The sequence below is a fragment of the Oryctolagus cuniculus genome, chromosome 6 (assembly GCF_964237555.1).
Source record: "Oryctolagus cuniculus chromosome 6, mOryCun1.1, whole genome shotgun sequence".
NCBI classification, from domain to species: Eukaryota; Metazoa; Chordata; class Mammalia; order Lagomorpha; family Leporidae; genus Oryctolagus; species Oryctolagus cuniculus.
Genome location: NC_091437.1, coordinates 158,885,101 through 158,905,901, shown reverse-complemented (window position 1 = coordinate 158,905,901; position 20,801 = coordinate 158,885,101). Strand labels below are relative to the sequence as shown.

The 20,801-nt window shown below is 60.8% G+C and overlaps 1 protein-coding gene across 2 annotated transcripts in view; it reads left to right on the top strand.

The window, feature by feature from the left end:
• Positions 1-20,801, top strand: part of NDRG1 (N-myc downstream regulated 1) — a 45,145-nt gene that overhangs the window by 4,023 nt on the left and 20,321 nt on the right. The window contains exons 2-4 of one of the 2 annotated variants that reach the window (XM_002710623.5): positions 7,615-7,698; positions 9,595-9,630; positions 19,289-19,394. In XM_002710623.5, the coding sequence (XP_002710669.2) occupies positions 7,636-7,698; positions 9,595-9,630; positions 19,289-19,394 (205 nt within the window). In that variant the 5' untranslated portion in view covers positions 7,615-7,635. Of the gene's footprint in view, positions 1-7,614; positions 7,699-9,594; positions 9,631-18,564; positions 18,714-18,926; positions 19,007-19,288; positions 19,395-20,801 lie in introns of those variants that run through there. The other variant, XM_017341543.3, reaches the window with a different exon arrangement.

The following is a 20,801-nucleotide window of genomic DNA, read 5'->3' as shown; positions in this document are numbered from 1 at the left end:
ATGAGAACAGGTTCTAGCACGCGCGATGCCCCATGGAGGTGTTTGTCTCCCAACACCCACATAGAAACACTCACTAGGCGTCTCAGGGCCTTTTGTCCTCAACCTTCCGGGCCTGTGAAGAGTGCCTGCTTGCGAATGCTGGACCCAGGGTTGGTTTTTCGAGATTCTTCCAAAAAGCCAAGCTTACCCCAGAGGCACCCAGAGCCGAGCCCTCTCCTCTGGACTGACTGGGGATGGGGACAGGAGGGAGGAGGCGGTGGCCATGTCAGCTGTACTTCCTAGGGCTACCCTCTCTCCAGGGTTGGTGGCTTTGATGAATATCTTGTGTCAGGCCAGTGTGCCCTGTGGCTCAGCGCCTCACCTCATCTGTTGAGGTAGGAGACATTCTTCCCACTTCTCAGCCCGACCAGGCCAGGGCACACACCTGCCCCGGTCAGCGTGAGCGCGTTGGCCCCGCCTGTTCAAGCGCCAGCAATGCCCTTTCTGCCCTCCCCTTCCTCCTCTGGGCCTGCCCCTCAGAGTGAACTGGGCTGTCCCTGTTCATGTCAGGTGGCCTCCTTGGCCATGTGCACCTGCTTTTCTGCTCGCTCTTTCTCTTCAAACGCGGGCATCCAGCCGGCCTGGAGGGTGCTGGCCTAGGCTGGTTGGGAAGGGAGGGGTTCTGTAGAGGAGGTGGAGGCTGCCGAGACACAGGGCCCCCACTGATGTCTGCGTGGAGCGCAGTGGAGCCCCCCACGCTGGGCCCCGTGCACGGAGGAGGAGCGGACCGTGGAGTCGGGTCCACCAACGGTGGTTTTCTTTCTACCCAGAGTCCTTGACTCTCCCTTCCAACCTTTGCAGAGCTGCCCTTTGTCCCCAGGGCCCTTCGAATCCCTGCTGGGTCCCTCCTAAGGTGGGGCCCCTGACAGCCTGGGGCCGAGCACCCTGCTGCACTGTCTCACAGGTCGTCCGCTCCTGCACCCACACGGAGCCTTGTACAAGCTCGCCTGTTAACTGCCCACAGAGAGCTCTGCTTCGAGGGCGCTGTCCATCCACCCCCATCTCCCCTCCCGCTGGCTTCCAGAGGCTTCTGAGCGGCCCTCCCTGGACGGGGCTGCTGCGGGGTTCTTACCAGGGAGGGGCCCTTCGTCCCCCTTCTCCTGCTGCCTGCAGGGTGCCCCCCTTTTCCTACTGCCTGAGTCTGGGCTGGGCCCCCACCGCGGTCTGCGTGCTGTCCCTGGTTCCCCCGAGGCTGGCTAACGCGGGCTCCCACCTGTGTGATTTCAACCAACGATTTGAGCATCTGGCCTGCAGAGTCAGACCCATCCTCCCACGCGAGCGCCCCCCACCCTCCTGGGACTTGTCTTGTCCCCTCCCTGTGGACGCTTGCCAAGCCCCAAGGAGAATCTGCAGAAAGATCCGACCCCTTGTACCACGGAGAATGGGGGGTGGGGGTGGGGGTGATGAGGGATTCCTGACACCTCCCTCTCCGCCCCTCTCCCTGACCCCCTGACCTTTGGGGCTTCGCTCAAGTTGGATACAGGCAGACTGAGCCCCAGCCTCCCCCCCCCCGCCCCCGGGGAGGAAGGCAGCCCTGGCAGAGTGGAGTGAGCGAGGGTGGTTCCGTTTCTCTCTGAACGTCTGGTCCTGAGTGGTGGGCTCCAGGCAACGATGGGACCCCGAAGGCATTCCTGGTGGGGGTGTCCCCTCCACGCCATCGTGGCACTGTTCTACTGATCATGATCGCTCTGAGGCTTTGAGAACCCTCTTGTCGACTTCCTGTCCCTGGCAGAGGCGGGGGAGGGGTGGACTTGCTGGCTGTTCCGGAAAGCCCCCCTGTTGGTTGCATAAGAGAAACACTGGGCCTGGAGCGGCTCCCTCACTGTCCCCGGAGCCTTCCGAACCCCTGGTAGTCAAACCTGCCCAGCAAAAGGAGACTAAAGCAGGTGTCCACAGCAGGGGCACGGGGTCTCCAGGGCAGCCCCTCGGCGACTTTCCTCCGGTTCAGGTGGAGCAGGACTTTCTGGAACCTTCTATGGGTTGTTGTGCTCGGGAGAGTTGCCCGGCCACACAGCAGCAGTGCACATTGATTTCTTTTTTTTTTTTTTTCCTCTCCTTCAAAACTGCTCTATAAAGAGCCAGTGTGCTGGAAAGAACACCAGCTTTCATGTGGCTTCGAAACCAGACGTGTCGTGCAGGGGGCGAAATCTGGGCCAGTTGTGACGACCATGGTCGATGCTTAACTTGTCAACAACCCGTGCTGGCCAGCCCCCCCCCCCCCTCGCTGCTGCTCTTTCCTGCCTTCCCTGAACCCCACACCTGTCCCCACAGCCAAGGAGGGAGCTGCATGCCCTTGCCTCTCTGCCAGGAGGAAGTCGGGGCGGGGTAGGGGTGTGGCTGTAACCTGGGCACAGGCACGCCCACCCTCGCCCAGGGAGCTCTTTGAGGGGCAGATGAAGCTGCCTCAAGGCACTGCACCTGCCGGGTCAGGAGGGCACTGGGGGAAGGAGACCCCTGTGGGTGTCGTGCGGGGGGAAGTAGACCAGTCTGAGCTGCTCTTGGTGGCTCCGTGGTGACTATAGGGTGGAACATGTGACTGCTGCAGCTGCCCTGCACCCCCTCACAGTGTCCCAGCCACATGCGGGCCACCTGCAGAACCTTGTACCTGGACAGGGGGTGCAGGTGAGCTCCCTGTGTTTAGGGTGACGTCACTGTTGGCTTTGCCTTGCACGATGCCTGCGGATGTGGGGCACGTGGTGCAAGTGCTCCGTGCCTCCGTTTTCCTGTCTGTTCAGTGGTGCCTTCCTGCTGGTGCTGTGTGAAGGGGTCCGGGGCCTTGCAGGTGGAGAGCTGAGGCCCAGAAATGTATTGGCTTGCTCAGAGTCACATAGCAAGAAGGTGGCGTGCCTGGGGCCCTCCAGCCGGTGCTTCAGCTGCCCACCGAGGCCTCGGGAGAGGCTGAGGCTCTGTGTGTCCTCTCGGTGCCCCGGTCACTGGGTAATGACTCGGATGGCCTGAGACGCCCGGGTCGCTGCCCTCCCTGGCCCCGTTGTGTTCTGCCCTTCCCTTGGCTTTGCATGGAGCTCTTGAGGTTCAGGTGATCACCGACTGACTGTCTCCCAGGCTGCTGAACCAGAAAGAAGACTTGCCCGGCCCTCTTGGCCCATGGTTACTCATCCACTGACTGGGCTGATTCAGAGGAGCCCCTGGGGGTGGTGGCTCTCAGGGTCTGAGAGCCAGAAACCTGTGTGGCATTTGCTGCATATCTCCTGTGGGTGTGTCCTCCTTGGGGATACTCACCATGTGTCAAACGCAGGTCGTGTCCTCGCACGTGTCCTGGGAGAGGGAGGGCACTGGTTAGGCAGCAGTTTGCCGGATCCTGTGGGCTGTGACTTGGCTCCCCTGGAGCCGGGAGCCGGGAGCTGGGAGCTGGGGTTATCATGCCCATCTTAGAGCAGATCAAGCCAGCAGGTGGGAACTTGTTCAGGATGCCAGAGCTAAGAAAGGGAGCACCCCCCCCTCTTTTCCTCTGGCTACCCTTCACGTCTCTGACCTTGGCCTTTATGTCTCTTACCTTGGTGGGACAAGTAGCTGAGGGAGAAAGGGTATTAGAAGCCAGGCTCAGAGCTGGTGGAGTGGCCTGGAGCCCTGCTGTTAAGCAGGTTTTAGTAGGAGATGCACCCTGACCTAATTTTCTTTCTAGAGGGGCTTCTTAGGGGGCCAAGATGACCTGGGAGACGTGGGTCAGCAGGTCATTGGCCGAGGTGCAGCAGGCGGGCTGGGAGTCAGCTCTGCATTGTCCTGCTGTGTGTGGCTGCGCCCAGTCACCTAACCCATCCCCATGGAGCTGTCGCTCTGGCCCTTTCCCGTCCTGGGAACTGACATTATTTATTTATTTGAGAGAGAGTTACAGACAGAGAGGGAAAGGCAGAGAGAGAGGTCTTCCATCCACTGGTTCACTCCCCAGATGGCTACAACGGCCGGAGCTGGGATGATCTGAAGCTGGGAGCCTGGAGCTTCTTTTGGGTCTCCCACGCAGGTGCAGAGGTCCAAGCACTTGGACCATCTTCTGTTGCTTTCCTAGGCCACAGCAGAGAACTGGATTGGAAGAGGAACAGCTGGGATACCAACCAGCACCATATGATATTGATGGCACCACAGTGGGGAGGCTTAGCCTGCTATGCCACAGCGCCGGCCCCGGGACTGACACTCTGTAACTAGGACTTTCTAAGGGCAGTAGTGGGTGCGAAGGCCTGGAGTCCAGGGTGGAGTTCATGCTCAGGGAAAGGCTGGGCCTGGCCTGTTGTACCTGCTGAGTTGAGGCCAGGAGCCTCTGGGTTGCCGGGCAGGGAGGGACTCCAGCATATGATGGGCAGTGGAGGAGGCCACACATCTGGCCAGCTGCATCTTGTGCCAGGATGACCCTTACAAGGACCCTCACGCTGTTGGCAGTGACTGAATCCCAGACAAGAAGCGCTAGGAGGAGATTGCCGGACATGGATGGTGGTGTGTGTATGTGTGTGTGTGTGTGTGTATGTAAGAACGTGGGTGAGAAGGTGTATGAGCAAACCAGGAGTGTGTGTGAGTCTGTGTGAGTGCGTGTATGAGCAGACACGTGAGTGCGTGCACGGGGGAGAGTGTGTGAGACTGTGAACATGGCCTTGAGTGGGTGTGTGCGTGCTAGATTAGGAGCTGGGCGTAGGACTCGCACCAGGAACTGCCATGGTGCGCCGTTCCCCACCGGGGCTGGCTGTGTACCCAGGGTGCACGCGGCCAATCTGTAGTTGTTCTCCATTATCACAGCGGCGTGATTGGCAGGGGCCAGCGGAGCTGCTGAACCTGCCGCGCTCCACAGCAAACAGTTCCCTGGCCTGTGCGTCAGTAGTGCAGGGTGGAGTCGCCGCTGGAGACACAGGAGGCACCGCCCTGGTGGGACACAGGGCCGGGCTGCAGCCTGCAGAGTGGGCTGCCTGGGGCAGGGCCGGGCCTGCTTGCTGCTGCCCACTTCACAGACCTGGTAGGAAGTCGGTCCCAGGCCACGCAGCCAGCGTGGGTGACTCCCGGGTTTGGCTCCGTGTGGGGTGCGAAGAGCCTGCTGCCCGAAGAATATCGGGGTTTCGGACTCTGCTTCGTGGCCAGACCTCCCGCGTCAGGAGGACGCGAAGGAGCAGCTTTTGTGGCCTGTGCGGTGCAAGGTGCAGAGAAGCCCTTGTGTGGCCCCAGGAGAAGGCAGCCCTGGTTACTCGGGGGTGGGATGGGGTGGCCTGGACCCGGCAGAGCCCCTGGCAGGATGCTGGTGTTTTTGAACACGCAAGCTCCCCCAGGGGACAAAAGTTGAGGCTCCTCTGCTTTACTGGCTTCCTGGATGGTTGTGGATGTAGACCGGCAGCTGTGCCGAGGCTCCGACGCCATTTGGGTTGGTTCTTTGTGCCAGCGGCTGTCCCGGATGCTGTAGGAGGCTCAGCAGCTCAGTGGCATCTGCCCACTCCATGCCGGTAGCAGTCCCCCCGTTGTGACCGTCAGAAGTGTCCCCAGACATGGCCAGATGTCCCCAGGGGAGTCAGAAGCACCCCTGCTTGGGGCAAGTGCCGCGGTGGCCTCAGTCCTCAGGGGCCGCACCTCCCAGCCTCCCAGGACCCTGAGTTTGCTAAAGAAAGGGGCTGGGCCAGGTGTGTTCCCCCCCCCCCCCCCCCGAAAGCAGATCGGGTGAGAACCTGGTGTTTCTAGAAGACTTGGTCACTTTTCAACTCGCTGCCTCTTTGGGCTAGGAAACTAAGCTGTAGGAAGGTCGGGGGGAGGGGGGAGTGAAGGTTTCTCAGCAGGTGCACGTCTGGCACACCAGGATGGCTGGACGTGTCTCCCTTGTGTTCTGAGGGAGGGGATGGCCTGGGAGGCTGACCGTGTGATCTGAAAGCCAAGGGGAGCAGACTAAACCGGGCTGAGCTGCCGCCCGTCGTCCTCGGGCAGGTGGACTGGCTTCCAAGTTGTTTCACGCTCATGGCTTAGTGCCGGCTCAAGGGCAGGCTAGAGGAGAGCTTTGCTCTAAAACCGCCCGGCCCATCTGTGCAGGGACCGCACTGTGGCCGGCCTGCACCTGGTGTGATGCCAGCAGCGAGAGGTGGACAGGGAACCAGGGGGAGGCTCCCTGCCCGGGGAGCTCACCACCTGGGCCACCCGGGCCACGTCGGGGAGGGCGGGCTCCAGCCTGCCCTGCACCCCCAGGCTTCCCGGCCGAGCCCAGGGTCAGAGGCTCTGTGAAGCGCACAGTCCTTAGGCTCTCAGCATGTGGCTTGGTGAGGCCAGGGTTTCTGGCCAGCCCCCTCAGCTGCGTGGGCGAGGTGTCCCACAGGCCAGGGTCTCGGGACCACGAACACGCTGAATTTGCAAACCCAACAGACCCTGGCCTTTGAAACCCCTGCCTCTGAGCTGGAGGCTGCCCAGGAATGCTGACAAACATAAAACCGACTTTGTTTTCGGAATGTTCTGGAGCCCGGACTCCAGGGGCCTCATAAAGGCAGCCTTATGGGCTGCTTATCTGCTGGGGAGCTCTCTCCAGGCCGCAGAGTGGGGCCTCCAGTGGCCAGCAGGACCCGCCCACGGGATGCCACGGCCGCTCACTGACCTCTGCCTCGTGTCGCACGGGCCCTCAGAGGTGCCCTGGACTGGGGCGCCGAGGTTCAAACCTTCCTCAGGCAGCCGGGAGCCCCGGGCCCCCACTCTGGAAGGGGTCAGCTGTTTCTCACGGAGTTTGCCAGTTTAGGTCTTCCTCTGCATAATGGGTGGGTGGCCCGAGCCTCTCCCTCCTGTCACTTCCTTTTTTGGGGGGGGAGGGGTCGTCCCCCAGGCATTGGTGGGCACCCAGCCCTTCCCTTCTTGACCAGATCTGAGGGAGTCAACGCTGCTGGCCCTGAAGCCCACAGGAAGCTCGTGGGGCCGTGACCAGGGGAAAGTCCCACGCTGCCCAAGCCCTGCCCTCCAAGAACGGGGTGGTGGCGGCTTTCCATGCTCATCCTGGCTCCTCGCCAATCCACCTTTCATTTCCTGTCCTGCACCTGCCTAGGTCAGACGAGGAGGGGTCATGAAGTGCTTTCTGCCTCCCAGCTCTCTCCTTTCAGAGCCCCAGGGAGCTCTCCGGGCCTGTCACCTCTGGCTTCACATTGTCCCTGTGCCCTGGCCCTCTTCTCTCTCGGTAGGCAGCTGGGGGGTCCTGTACAAAGGCAGCTGTGGGATGCGAGTGTGTGTGTACACACGTGTTCTCTGCACTGGGTCCATGTGCGTGACCTTCAGCTGTCAGTCTGGGACTGCCTGACACGGGCATCAGTGACATGGGACCCATTGCAGAAGGCTGCAAGGAGCCCCCTGGGTGTGGTGGGTGGACTTGGAGTTGATGTGGGGACCCAGTTTTGAGTCCCGGTCCATCCATTTAATTGGGAAGGTAGCTGTGTCTGTGACCCCACAGGGATCCTGGTGTGGGGCAGTGGGCACGAGGGCCTCCCCGACACTCGTGATGCCTGTGCAGGGTGGACGAGCCGCTGGGCAGAGTGGAGCCCGTCTCGCTCCCTGGGCTCGGATTTGCTTCCTGCAGGAGGCGTCTCAGGAGGACGCGCTGACCTCTGGGCCTTTATCTCCTTACAGGCAGTGAGAGCAGAGACGGACATGTCTCGGGAGCTGCAGGACGTGGACCTCGCGGAGGTGAAGCCTTTGGTGGAGAAAGGGGAGGTGAGTGCAGATGCCCCCACATCCCGTGCACATGTGTGCACACACGAGCACTCTCCACACATGCCATGCACACATGGGCGTGCACACAGGTACTCTCTACACACCATGCACACATGGGCATGCACACAGAGGCACTCTCTACACACCATGCACACATGGGCATGCACACAGAGGCACTCTCTATACACCATGCACACATGGGCATGCATGCACACAGAGGCACACTCTGCACACTGCACATACACGGGCACGCACACAGAGGCATACTCTGTATACACCATACATGGGCACGCACACATGGGCATGCACACAGAGGCACTCTCTACACACCATGCACACATGGGCATGCACACAGAGGCACTCTCTACACACCATGCACACATGGGCATGCACACAGAGGCACACTCTGTATACACCACACATACATGGGCGTGCACACAGGGGCGTGCACACAGGCACTCTCTATACACCATGCACACATGGGCGTGCACACAGAGGCACTCTCCATACATGCCATGCACACATGGGCATGCACACAGAAGCATACTCTGTATACACCATACATGGGCAGGCACACAGGGGTGTGCACACAGAGGCACTCTCTACACACCATGCACACATGGGTGTGCACACAGGCACTCTCTACACACCATGCACACATGGGTGTGCACACAGGCACTCTCTACACACCATGCACACATGGGCATGCACACAGAGGCACTCTCTACACACCATGCACACATGGGCGTGCACACAGGTACTCTCTACACACCATGCACACATGGGCGTGCACACAGAGGCACTCTCTACACACCATGCACACATGGGCGTGCACACAGAGGCACTCTCTACACACCATGCACACATGGGCGTGCACACAGAGGCACTCTCTACACACCATGCACACATGGGCGTGCACACAGAGGCACACTCTGCACACTGCACATACATGGGCATGCACACATAGGAGTGCACACACTTTTTGTACACACCATGCACATGGGGGCATGCACACAGAGCGTACACACCATGCACACATGGGCATGCACACAGAGGCACACTCTGTATACACCACACATACATGGGCACGCACACATGGGCGTGCACACAGGTACTCTCTACACACCATGCACACATGGGCATGCACACAGAGGCACACTCTACATACCACACACACACGGGCATGCACACAGAGGCACTCTCCGTACACACCATACACACACGGGCATGCACACATGGGCATACTCAGCACACGTGCACATGGGCACACAGGCACACTGTGCACACAGCAGGCACACATACATACACAGTATACATACACAAACACACACGTGCACCAGATCACAAACATACATGTACTGCATGCTGCTCCCTTGAATGCAAAGGGTGGGCCAGCTGGGCCACCACATGCCACAGCTCTTGCCCACACCTCTCCGTGGCTCCTCTGCCCACATGCCCTGCTCCCGCTTTTAAAGTAAGGGCGTGGAGCCAGCGGTCCTCTGAGCACCCACACAGCCAATCTCCCGTGGCTCAGTGCATCCCACCGTGCTCTGCTTTTACAACCCATGTGTTGAAATCCTTCCCTTGAGTCACTTCGCGTTTCCCCAGTGGCAGTGTGGTCAGCAGTTGCTGTTCTCTTTCCTGTGCCTGGTGTCCCCCCGCCCCCGCATCTGGCCAGTGCCAGTGCCCCGCATCTGGCCAGTGCCAGTGCATGGACACTTGTCCCCAAGGCTGCTGTCACGGGGGGGGGGGGTGTGCAGTGCAGCGCACCTGCTTTTCGGCACATTGAGACAGAGTGTGTGTGTGGGGGGGCATGTGTGGGTGATCAGGGTAAGGTTCCTGCCTCGTTTCTCTGCCTGCAGAAAGTGACGAAACCCACTGTCTCTCTTTCCACAGACCATCAGCGGCCTTCTGCGGGAGTTTGATGTGCAGGCAAGTAGAGCACGTGGCCTCTCGCCCCTCCCCACCCCCTCTTCTGTCTGTTGGTTTGCAGCAGCGGTGGTGCAGGTGGGGGTGGGCAGGGCAGAGGCGTAAGGTGGTACACAGAGCCGGCTGCCTGCACCCAGGCGCTCTTCGAAGCTGGCCTGAGTCCTGGCTGAAGAAGAAGCTGCCGGTCACTTCCTGTGACAGTTGGACAGACTCAACCCCGTGTGGCCACCCCGAGCCTGGCGGAGCTGGGAGCGTGGGCGGGACAGTGGGGCCTGGGGTCTCTGATGGGAAGGAGTGGGGTTAGAATGTTCCTGGCTTTCCTGGGAGAGTGAAACCAGCCTTCTCCCTGGTTTATGGCCCTGCGCCTGAAGCGTGCCCACTCCGCGGAGGGCCAGAGGAGCCCAAGAACAAGCTGTTGCGGCAGTGGGCTGGGCAGGAGGGTCAGAGCTGTGGGAACCAGAGGTCCTGGGCTCATGGTCTGCAAGCCTGGCTGGGCCCCGTGCTGTGCTGAGCTTATGGGCTGCAGGAAGGAGGGCTGCTCACTCAGGGTGCCCTAGGGCAGGCTGAGCCACGCCCACCTGACCTTGACCTTGGAAGCAGGGGCATCTGCAGCCTGGAGCTACTCCCAGCAGCCTCAGCTCAGTGTCTCCACCCTGCTCCACCTTCTCCCTCCCAAACCGCCCTTTCCCCAGCCCCCCCTGACGCTGGGCTTCTGGCCTGGTGTTTGGAAGGAAAGGAAGGCATGGGAGAGGGCTTGGAAGCACAGGATCACGGGAAGGCATGAAACTTGCCTGAGGTCCGGCAGAGGCGGAGGCGGCCTGCCACCTCCCCCAGAGCGTCTTTTTTTCCGCTTTTCTTTCTCTGTGAAAGAATCAGCCCGCACGGATTTAATCTTCGCTGACTTTCAAACTGCAGGCCTGTGAGCAGGTTGCTCACCTGTTCTGAGCCCCGTTCTGCTCTTTGGACTTGCGCTGTGTGTCTGGGCACTGTCAGGAGCCTGACTTATTTCCTGTCGTCTCTTGCACTCACTGGGTCTGGGTAGTTCTGGGTAGGGCTTCTAGTAGCATGCATTTACAGCTGCGCAGAGCCTGCGGGTCACCAAGGCTGGGAGCCACGAAGCTGGGGACATACCCAGGGCCACCACTGAGGTCTCCTCCCCGCTTCCCCCGACCCCGGGCAGGTCTCCTCCCTTCTTCCGCCTGCCACCTCCCCTTAGTGACAGCTCTGCCACCTGGAGTGCCCGCAGCTCAAAAGCCAGGCCACCGTCTGCAAGGGTGCAGGACGCGAGCCTGGGTGGGTGGAAGCGCCCCTTACCCTCAGGGGCCAGGAGCCCTGAGCGCCAGCTTCCTGCGGGAGGGGGAAGGGAACCAGAGCAAGAGTCTGCTTCTGGGCTTGCCCTGGGGCCCTGGGGGAAGGGGTGTCGGGAACACAGGCCCCCAGCCCGTAGGACCCGTAAGACACTCTTGTGAATAGGAGCAGGAGAGGGACCTGGGTGGGGGTGAGGGAGGAGGAGCAGGGTCCTGCCCACCGCTGTCCCTCTGTGTCTGGCTTGCACGGTCTCCTGTGACTCAGTCCATCGGCTGCACCTGCTGGCTGGTGAAGGGTAGGGAGGGCCCAGAGCTGTCATTTTGCTGGCCATGTCCTGCACGTGGAGCACGGCTCTTGGTCTTTAAGGAGCACGTGGTCTTGAGGTGGCCTCCGGTTCCTCTTCCTTACACTGGTTTAAGAGGAAGGGAGTCGGCACCGGGAAGCGATGTCCCTGGGGCCACCCTGGCCTCTCCCTGTCACCGCCAAGAGCCGCCTGTTCTGCCTGCAGGGGCGCGATGGTGTTGGCGAGGTGCCGGGGGCTTCTGGTGAGTGGCTGTCCTCACAGTTCGGGTGGGGAAGCAGACAGTGTGGTGGGGGTGGGAGTCGCTCCAGCTCTGCCTGGTGGGGCAGGAGCTCATGTCTCGCTGTGCTGCTCACGGGCTGGGGTCTCCTCTGCCCCCTGGCTGGGGCTCACTGTCGTCTCCCTCTGTCTCAAGGATGCTAGGCAGTGGGGGTGTTGTGGGGGGGGGTAGGAGGTGACAGGTGCCAGCCCTTCCTGGTGCAGCTGGGGAAACTGAGGGGCTGAGAAGAGGGGCAAGTCCTTTGTCCAAGGCTGCATGGAATTCTGGGATGGGCCTTGCTTCCAACATTGTCCACCCCAGGGGAGCAGGAAGACAGGGGTTCAGCCGCTCACTCCATTAGCTCTGTGGACTGAGCAGTGCTGTAAGGGGGCAGCCCCGGGTGGGGGAGGGGGCAACCTGCTCACTTGGGGCTGGGCTGGAGCACCCCAACCTCCTGCCCGTCACAGAACTGTCCGTGCAGTGCCTCCTGCGGCAGATGCTGAGTCTTCCTGCAGGGGTGTTGGGATCGCCCGTCCCCCTCAGGGTCAAGGCTGCTTCCAAGAGCCAGGAAGAGCAGCCTGCGAGCCCAGGGTGCCAGGGCGAGGCGCTCACCCCCTTGGGCCTCAGTTTCCTTATCTGTGAGATAGAGTGCAGAGAGAAGGGTGCTGGGCTGGGCCAGATACCACGCTCCTGCCCCCACCCCGCTCTGTGACGTAACGTCCACCATCTTTTTTTTAAGGATACCAGTCCGGGTGAGCATTTCTTCTTCTTTTTTTAATTGTGATTTTTCAAAAAAAGATTTTTTAAACTTACTTTATTATTAAACTTATTTGAGAGGTAGAGAGAGAGAGAGAGAGAGGGATTCCAGCCTGCTCTGCTTCACTCCCCGAATGGCTGCAACAGCCAGGGCTGACTCAGGCCGAAGCCGGGAGCCAGGGGCTTCTTCCTGGGAATCCCACATTGGGTGCAGGGGCCCAAGCACTTGGTTGTCTTCTGCCGACTCCCCAGCTGCACTAGCAGGGAGCTAGATGGGAAGCAGCAGCTGGGACTGGGACCAGCGCTGCTGTGTAAGATGCCACTGTACAGCTGTGGCTTAACCTGCTGCGCCACAGTGCTGGCCCCTGAGGTTCACCAGAGTCTGAGCCACGTTCATGTGTCCGGCCCCAGAACATTCGGGCCATTCCATCCATCTGCTCAACTGACGACCTTGCCAGACTGAACCTCAGCGCCTGTGAGACTGCTTCCCACCCCTCCCACTGGGGTAAGGGCCCAAGCACCTGGGCCGTCTTCCGCTGATTTCCCAGGCGCACCAGCAGGGAGCTGGATCAGAAGTGGAGCAGCCGGGACTCGAACCGGCGCCCATGTGGGATGCGGGGGCTGCAGGCAGTGCCTTAACCTGCTACGCTGCAGCACCGACTCCTCACTTGGCATCCTCAGGGCTTGGTCGTGTTGTGTGCCAGCGTTGCCTTTGCGAGGCTGAGTATCTTGCCGTGGGTCGACCTCGTCTCGCTTGTCCGTCTGTCCGTCCGTCTGTGAGCCGACACTCAGGTGCTCCCGCCTTTGGCTCCTGTGCACCGTGCTACTGTGACTGTGGGCACACATCCGGCATTGACTCTGCCTTCAGTTCCGTGGGGAGTGGGATTGCTGGAGCGGGAAGTCTGGAAATCTTGGTTATTGGTTCTGAGAAGCCTAGAGAGCCGTCTTACTCCTGAGAGGGTAATCCCTCCTGGCTTGGTCACTTGCAAAGCCTGCCCCCGCCCCCAATGTACTTTGCATCCCACGACACAGGGCAGCCTGTAGAGCAGGCTTTGCCCAGGAAAGCAGAGGTGAGAACAGGTTTTCCCGCGCCGTGCGCAGGCCTGGCTGAGCCCGCGGGCCCGGAGTGCAGTCGGGAGGTGTGTTTCCCTGGTGCGCCTTCCTTTGTCCGTTAAGCAATGCCCACTTTGTGCCTGGCGTTGTCTCAGGTGCTGGGCAGACAGTGGCGAGCCTGGCAGGCAGCAGCTTTCGGGCCCCGGAGCGTGTGCCCCGGACTAAAGGTTCAACACCCTGGAGACTGGTGGGCACCAGGTGTAGTTCTGGGTGCGTCCGCGCCGTGTTCCTCTGACGCCCGCAGCAGCCCAGCCCAGCAGGTGGAGGGCCGGGGGGGTGACCTGCCCGGGCTCACGGGCTGCCAAGCGGCAGGGCTGTGTTTGAACTTGAGCCCTTGTGCTTCTGGATTTCGTGTTGGAAACCACTGCCCTGCCTGCGTGAAAGGGAAAAACACAGCAGCAGGTGCAGCAACTCCGGCTGTGGCAGAGTGTGGTGCAGGCTGAGACAGAGTTGGGGGACCCTGGGCACGGCCAGAGGCTGAGGGTTCGAGGACAGTTGGAGCCATCGACAGAGTGGAGGGAGATGAGGGATGGATCATTGCAGGGAGGGGAAACAGCGCCTGCCAGCCCGGATCCTGAGCCTGCCCAGCGAACGTCCTGTTAGCAACCTGGGAGCTGTTACTAGGGGCTCCACGCTACAAATGAGTGACAGCATTGGCGCTGAGATATTGTCTAAAACTGTGAGTTTGGGTTTGCTTCCCGGGTCCAGATTCCGGTGTGATGGGAACACTGCGAGTCTCCCGGCCTCGGGTGTGGGGTCCCCCAGGCATCAGTGTGGCCAGCGATGCTGTCTGAACCCATGTGCTCCTGTGTGCAGGGCTGGGAGCTACGGATGGAGGAGGGTGCAGGACGTAGCACCCGGGGGCTGGCCAGCATGCCTCGACGTGGGGACTCGCACAGACCCAGCGAAACCTGTCGCCTGCCGGCCTCTGATAGGCCAGCCCTGTGGCGGGGGCGCCCCCTGCCCTCTCGCCGCGTCTTCTGGGACCTGTAGCATCATCGTTACTTTCAGAGTGCTCTCGCCCACGGAGCTTCCCTGTGGTTTGAAGCCTGCCAGGGCCAGTCTGGTGCTCACGGGCTACACCCTTCGAGGCTCACCTTGGCCATTTGTGTTTCAAATCGCTGCCCCACTGGGCTTGTGCTTAAGCCCTGGAGGGGGAGCTGACGCTGGGGCCTCGGGGGTCTGTCACGGTTGTCTTAATAGCCGGCGGCTCTCACCTGTTCATGTGGTTGGTTTGGCCAGTTCTTTGGGAACTGGGACTGAATCTGAGCTGCCTTGTTGTATGTGTGTGAAAAGCAGGTCTGCACATAAAAAAAAAAAAAAAAAAAACTTTGTATTTCAAAAGCAGAAAGAGAGAGAGAGAGAGATCTTCCATCCGCCAGTTCACTCCCCAGATGCCCACAACTGAGAGAGAGAGAGAGAGAGAGAATCTTCCATCCGCCAGTTCACTCCCCGGATGCCCACAACTGCCAGAGCTGGGCCAGGCTGAAGCCAGGGGCCAGGACCTCCATCCGGGTCTCCCACGGGGGTGGCAGGTGCTCCCTCCCGCAGTCGGAGCTCAGCAGTGAGCAGCTGCTGGCGGGGTCTCCCCGGCTGTGGGCGTCCAGAGCCGGTGGCTTGGCAGCCCTCTCTTGCGAGCTGGCATCCCCGAGAGTGGTTCGGGTTGTTCTGGCCTGGGTGACGTTTCCGGACAAACGGTGGGCTCGGTGCTTGTGAGGTTCTGCCCGCTGCTCCCAGGACGCTGCAGCAAAGCCCTTCCCGGACAGATTGCGCAGCGTGTGGGCTGGGCGGGCCGCAGGCCTGAGGTGCCGTGGCCGCAGGAAGGACCTGCGAGGGAGGGGGGCCGTTTGATCCGACTGCTGAGAGTGCGCTGGCATCAGGTTAGGGACAGTCAGGTCTGCAAGTTTGAGGAGTGGCGCGGGTGGGAGTATTTCGGGTTCCAGCTTATTTTCTTTGGCTAGAATTTTCGTCCAAGACGACCAGTGTTGGCAGAGACCTTTGGGGCGGCCCAGCCATACCCCTTCTCCTCCACACGGGGAGGCCGTTTCCAAAGCCGCTGCATGGTCACCGGTGTTACAGGGCTTGCTTCCCGGGGCGGGGCGTGTCCCCTGCTTGGGGACGAGGACCGCTCTGAGGATATTAAGTACTTGCCAAGGGGTGCTGGCGAGGTGGTGCTAAATTGAGATGCCTCTGCCTCCCCAAAATGTCACCAACAGAAGTCGTCCCCGCCCGCGTCCCTTCAGCTCTGATCTCCCCAAAGCCTGGGCTGAGGCTTCTTCCCGAAGCTTCCTGTTGGGTCTCACGCTTCCTCCGAAGGGAGCCTCGGTGCTGGTCCAGTGTGGGATCCGCGGCCTGCGGAGAGCCCAGGGGTCCGCCTGGTGTCCCCTGGTGACGAGGTGAGGGCGTGGGCAAGGCCCGAGCTGGTGCCAGGGCTGCGCCGTCGCACGTCCGCCGCCCGCAGATCCTGGCTTGCGGGCCGGGCAGTTGCCTGTGGCCCCCGATCCCCTTCCTGTTTCTCATCGCCGCCACCTGCATCTCTGGTTGTCCAGCTAGGCTGAGCGGGTTTGGTTTCCACAGGAATCCGTGTTTGGGGGTTCACCGGGGCGCCCCGGGAAGCAGCGCTGTTACCCACGGCAAGGTCCCCTGAGTGCTGGCACCCTCGTGCCCTGCTTCGGAGCCCCGGTGGTCGGGCGTGGCTGAGCCGGGTCCTGTCTGGCAGGGGCCGCTTGTTTGCCCTGCCCTTGAAGCAGATGGGCTCGTGGCCCGTCCTGAGCCTTCGTTCATTCCCTTCCTTCCACATGCTTGCTCCGTGCTCCTTGTCCCCTGATGGGAAGTGGGCAGAACTCAGGAGCCTGGAAGGCCGTGCCCCTCCCCAGCCCCCTTCCAGCAGGGACTCTGGGCCCAGCGACAGCTGGCAGGAGCGCTCATCTGGATTAGCGAGGCTTTGGGCCCTCCCCCGGGGCTCTGCTGGGGACATCCCCCCAGTGGGGTGAGGAGAGCATGTCTGGCCCACCAGGTGCTCAGGGTGGGGCTCAGGCTGGCATCTCCCCAGTCTGTCTGGGCCAGGCTCTGTCTGGCTGATGTAACACAGACCTGTTTCCGGTGTTGCAGAAGGGGTGCTGGGAGCACAAGCAGATGACCCCCAGGACAGGGCACGCAAGGGGACACGCGGCCCTGCAGGTCTGCGTTCCTCGGGCAGGACAGCGGGTGGCTCACCCCGGCGGGGACAGACTGTGCCTGTGGGGCAGCAGAGAACAATGGTGTTCTGAGTGTTTCCATTTGCCTCATTCAGTCTCGCACAATCTTCCTGGTTTTGGCCAATGGGGAGCGGGCACCAGGGCTGGCTCACGGCCCTGCAGTGGGTGTCAGCGTGCAGGTGCACGGCTCAGGGTGGGGCACAGGGGAGACCACGCTACTTGCTGGACCTGTCCAGAATTCTAGAACACAGAGGGCCGGCTGGCGGGGACCAAGATACTCTTGTCCCCAGGGTCCCCAGGGCCCAGTTGCAAGGAATCTAATGCACCACAAGCTGCAATCTAATTGCAGCACCACAAGCTGGTGGCCTCGGGGGAGTGCTCTCAGTGTCTTCGTCTGTAAGGTGGGCTTCTCCGTGGCTCGGGGGGTCAGGCCCCGGCCTGGTGTCTGGTGAGGAGACCTCAGGTGCTTGGGGAGGCGCTGCCCGTGCTGAGTGAGCAATGCTGTGGGGGAGGGAGCAGAGGGAGCTTGCTAAGGGGCTCCCAGCCAGCTCAGAAGCACTGTGGCGGGTGAACCCCCATGGCCCAGCACACCGAGCAGGGGATGTGCCTCCCCAGGAGGTCACACTCGGCATCCCCGTGAGAGTCTAGGTCTTGAGTCCAGCAGGTATTGAGCGCCTGATGTATACAGGGCCTCTGTGCCAGTCAGTGAGACCCAGGTGGCCCTTTCCTTGTTGGACTGCCCCAAATGAAGGCATACAGTTTGAAGGCCTGTACCGCTGCCCACCCCCGAGGGCTGCCAGGGACATTGTGGGTGCAGCGGGGCCCAGCGTCCTGTGTGTGCCACGCTGTGTTCCAGGTGGCCCCTCCGCAAGGGAGGTGACAGGGCCTGGGAGGCTTGGAGGGGGCTGGCCCTCGTCCACAGGCCCAGGGGACACTGCCTGGCGTGGCCTATTTTTAGAAGGAGCCATGTGGGTGGGCTGGCAGACAATGAAGAATGCAGGCCCCACAGTGGCTCATTGTTCCTGGTCAGGCCCCATGGATGATCTGTGGCCCCCGCTGGGGGCTGGCCCGTGGCTCCAGCGTCTGGATTTTTCCAGGGCCTGGTGTCAGCAGGAAAGGAGGGTGGGGGCAGAGAGGAGGCAGGGAGACAGGGCTGGGCTCTGGGATCTCGGGGATCCAATCTAGGGTCAGTGGGGAAGGGGGTGACTGTGTGGGGCCGGGGTCCTGGGCCACCTCTGTGCGCGTGGGCCCTGTGGCCTTGCAAATAGTTCTGCATCACTGGGGGGCTCAGGTCACTCTGCCCATTCCCTTGGGCCAGGAATCGCGGGCTTCACAGCAGGGCGTGGGTTCCTACAGAGAGTGCAGCCTGGGGGTTAGGACCGTGTTCACCCTTCCGGATCTGCCCCTCCCTGGGGGAGCGTGGCCTGGGGCTGTGGGAGCCTACCCTGGTCCCCCCGCCCATGGGTTCACACCGAGAGCCCCGAGTTCCCAGCACTCCCGGGACCCTCCCCACCACCCCTGCCAGGCGTGAGTGCCTGTCTTCTCAACCCTCTAGGGACCAAGGCGGGTGGCACGTAGGAGGTGCTTGATAGAGAAGTGGGGTGGCACGTAGTAGGTGCTTCATAGAGAAGTGGGTGTAGGGGAGAGATGGGTGGTTCCGATCCCAGCCCGTGTAGGGGAGTAAGGGGTCTATGTGCAGTTGGAACTTGTTCCTGTCACTGGGAATCCCAGGTGGGGAGTGCCGGCTTCTCTCTGTTTCCAGCTCAGGGCTGATTGGATTTTCCTGTACCCCGTGTCTGTGACCACCTCGCCCCCCACCCCCATCTCCCACGCTCCCGACGGCTCCTCTGCCTCCTATCTCCATGAGTTTGCCTGCTCTAGAATTTGTACAGACGTGGCCTGGAAGCCTGCAGGCTGCTTCTGTGATGTAACGTGTGTCCAGTCATCAGTGCTTTGTTGCACGTCACCACACCTCTGGGTGGGCGGCCCGCATTCAGTTTACCTATATTCAGTTGCTGAGCCCTTGGGCTCTTGCCACTTCTTGAGTGTTGTGCCTAGCACTGCTTACCTCGTGGTAACAACATGGCTGCTGTAGATCCGGTCCTCCCAGCTGTGCTACATCAAGTCCAACCCACTTCACCAGTAGCTGGAAGTGAGTGTGGTTGGTCCTGATGGGCCTGACCCAGCTCATGCCCTCGCAGCTGGGAGGTGGAACCCAGGCCTGGCCTTGGCCTTGGCCTGGGAGAGGTGGGGGAAGGGTGAATGTCAGTAGGATGAGCAGGCAAGAGTTGGGTGCACGCCCAGAGGAAACGAGGAACTCGGGGGTGGATTCTGGGCAGCCCTAACCCTGCAAACGTCACGGCAGGTCTGATACCCTGTGAGGCAGGTGAGGCGTGGCTGCAGGGAATCAAGGACGCTCGTGTCTCCGAGGCCCCCATTTCTCAGGTGAAGACTTGGCGCTGTGCAGGGAGGGCTGGGAGCAGCCTGTCCCCTCGTCCAGTGCCTGGACCGGGGGTGTCTCCTCTACCCCACCCCCCACCCTCTGTTGACTCCCGCTCCTTTCCCTCTCCACCCTTGCTCTGGGCGCGGCTGCCGGCCACAGCTCTGGTGGCCGGACAGCAGGTGCACCTGGGGCTTCCTCAGCTGCTGGGTGTGTGCCTCAGTAAATGCAGCCACGCCGCCACCATGCCGCCCACGTGACAGGCCCCATGTCTGCTGTCTCCCCAGGAGCAGGACATCGAGACTCTGCATGGCTCCCTGCACGTCACCCTGTGCGGGACCCCCAAGGGAAACCGGCCTGTCATCCTCACGTACCACGACATCGGCATGAACCGTGAGTTTCCAGGAGCCACGGGCGGGGCTCGGAGGGGTAGAGGGAGGGCTGGGGTAGGGAGCCGGCTGTCTCCTCTCCAGGGACTTTCAGAAGTTAATGTGACAGTGTGGGAACACGGGAGCCCTCCGCCGTCTGGCTGGCTTCTGTGGCCGTGACCTAAGTTAATGTGACAGCGGTGGGTTGTGTCTAAGAGCTGTGTAGTGGCCACCCTAATCGCTTTACGACCTTTTTCGTCACTCCCCAAAGGAACCCTGAACCCCGCGTCTGCGGTTCCCTAGTCTCCCACCCTCCCCAGCTGCTGGGACTGACCGCTCTCTACTTTCCATCTCCGTGGTCTGCCTGTTCTAGAATTTTCCATCAGTGGAATCCTATGAGCTGTGGGCTTCTGTGATGTGTCCAAGCTTCCCCCGTGTTGCAGCGTGTGTCATCCGTGCTTCACTGCACAGCAGTGCACCTGCGGGGGGCTGGCCCACAATCAGTTTATCCGTCTTCAGGTGTTCAACCTTCAGGCTCTTGCCACTTCTTGACTTGGGAGTGTTTGGATAGAGAGTTCCGGAGAATTCCAGAATTTGTTACCACATACGTTCCCCGCTTTCCCAAGATGAGAATGCATGAGATCTACTTAAAAAGCCACATAGGAGCCAGGGACACCCACAGCCAATGTCAGAGTGTTTGGGTTTGAGTGCCGGCTGTGCCTCTGATTTCCAGCTTCCTGCCGATTGGCATCCTAGGAAACCGAGGGTGATGGCTAAGTACCTGGGTGCCCACCACCCCAGTGGGAGACCCAGATGGGAGCTCCGGGCTCCTGGATTCAGCCTGACCCAGCCCTGGCTGTTGTGGGTATTTGGGGAGTGCACCAGCAGATGGAAGATCTTTCTCTCTCTCTCTCTTTCTCTCTGTTGCTCTGCCTTTGAAATAAATAATAATAAAAAAATTCAGATGGAATGGAAGTGAATCTGTTCACTCAGGAGGCTCTTACAGACCTTCCTGTCCACGTATCTTTGGAAACTTAAGTGCTGCAGATTGGACGCTTGGTAAATTTTGCTTTTTGATGGCTAGATTACCTGATTTACATTTTCCTCCCCCCTGCTCATTAATCACAGTCTTGAGGCTGGGGATGCCATGAGTCACTGAAAACCACGTTTTCTCTTCTTCATCCTCACTTCTGCTTTATCTCACGTCTGTTCCCCTTGGGGCCGTCCGGTGCTGGTGCCGGTCCCGGCCCGGTGCCGTGACAGGCATTGTGTCTTGTGGACTCTGGCGTGGAGATGGAACTGCCTGCGTCAGTTTTCTCCCCGTTGTAGAGAAGTGAAACTCTAAAGTCCCCGAGATCCCTGAGGCACCTGCACGGGGTCCGCTCACTGCTGACCCCTGAGGCAGTTTGGTGGGTGTTCTGTCGTACAGGTT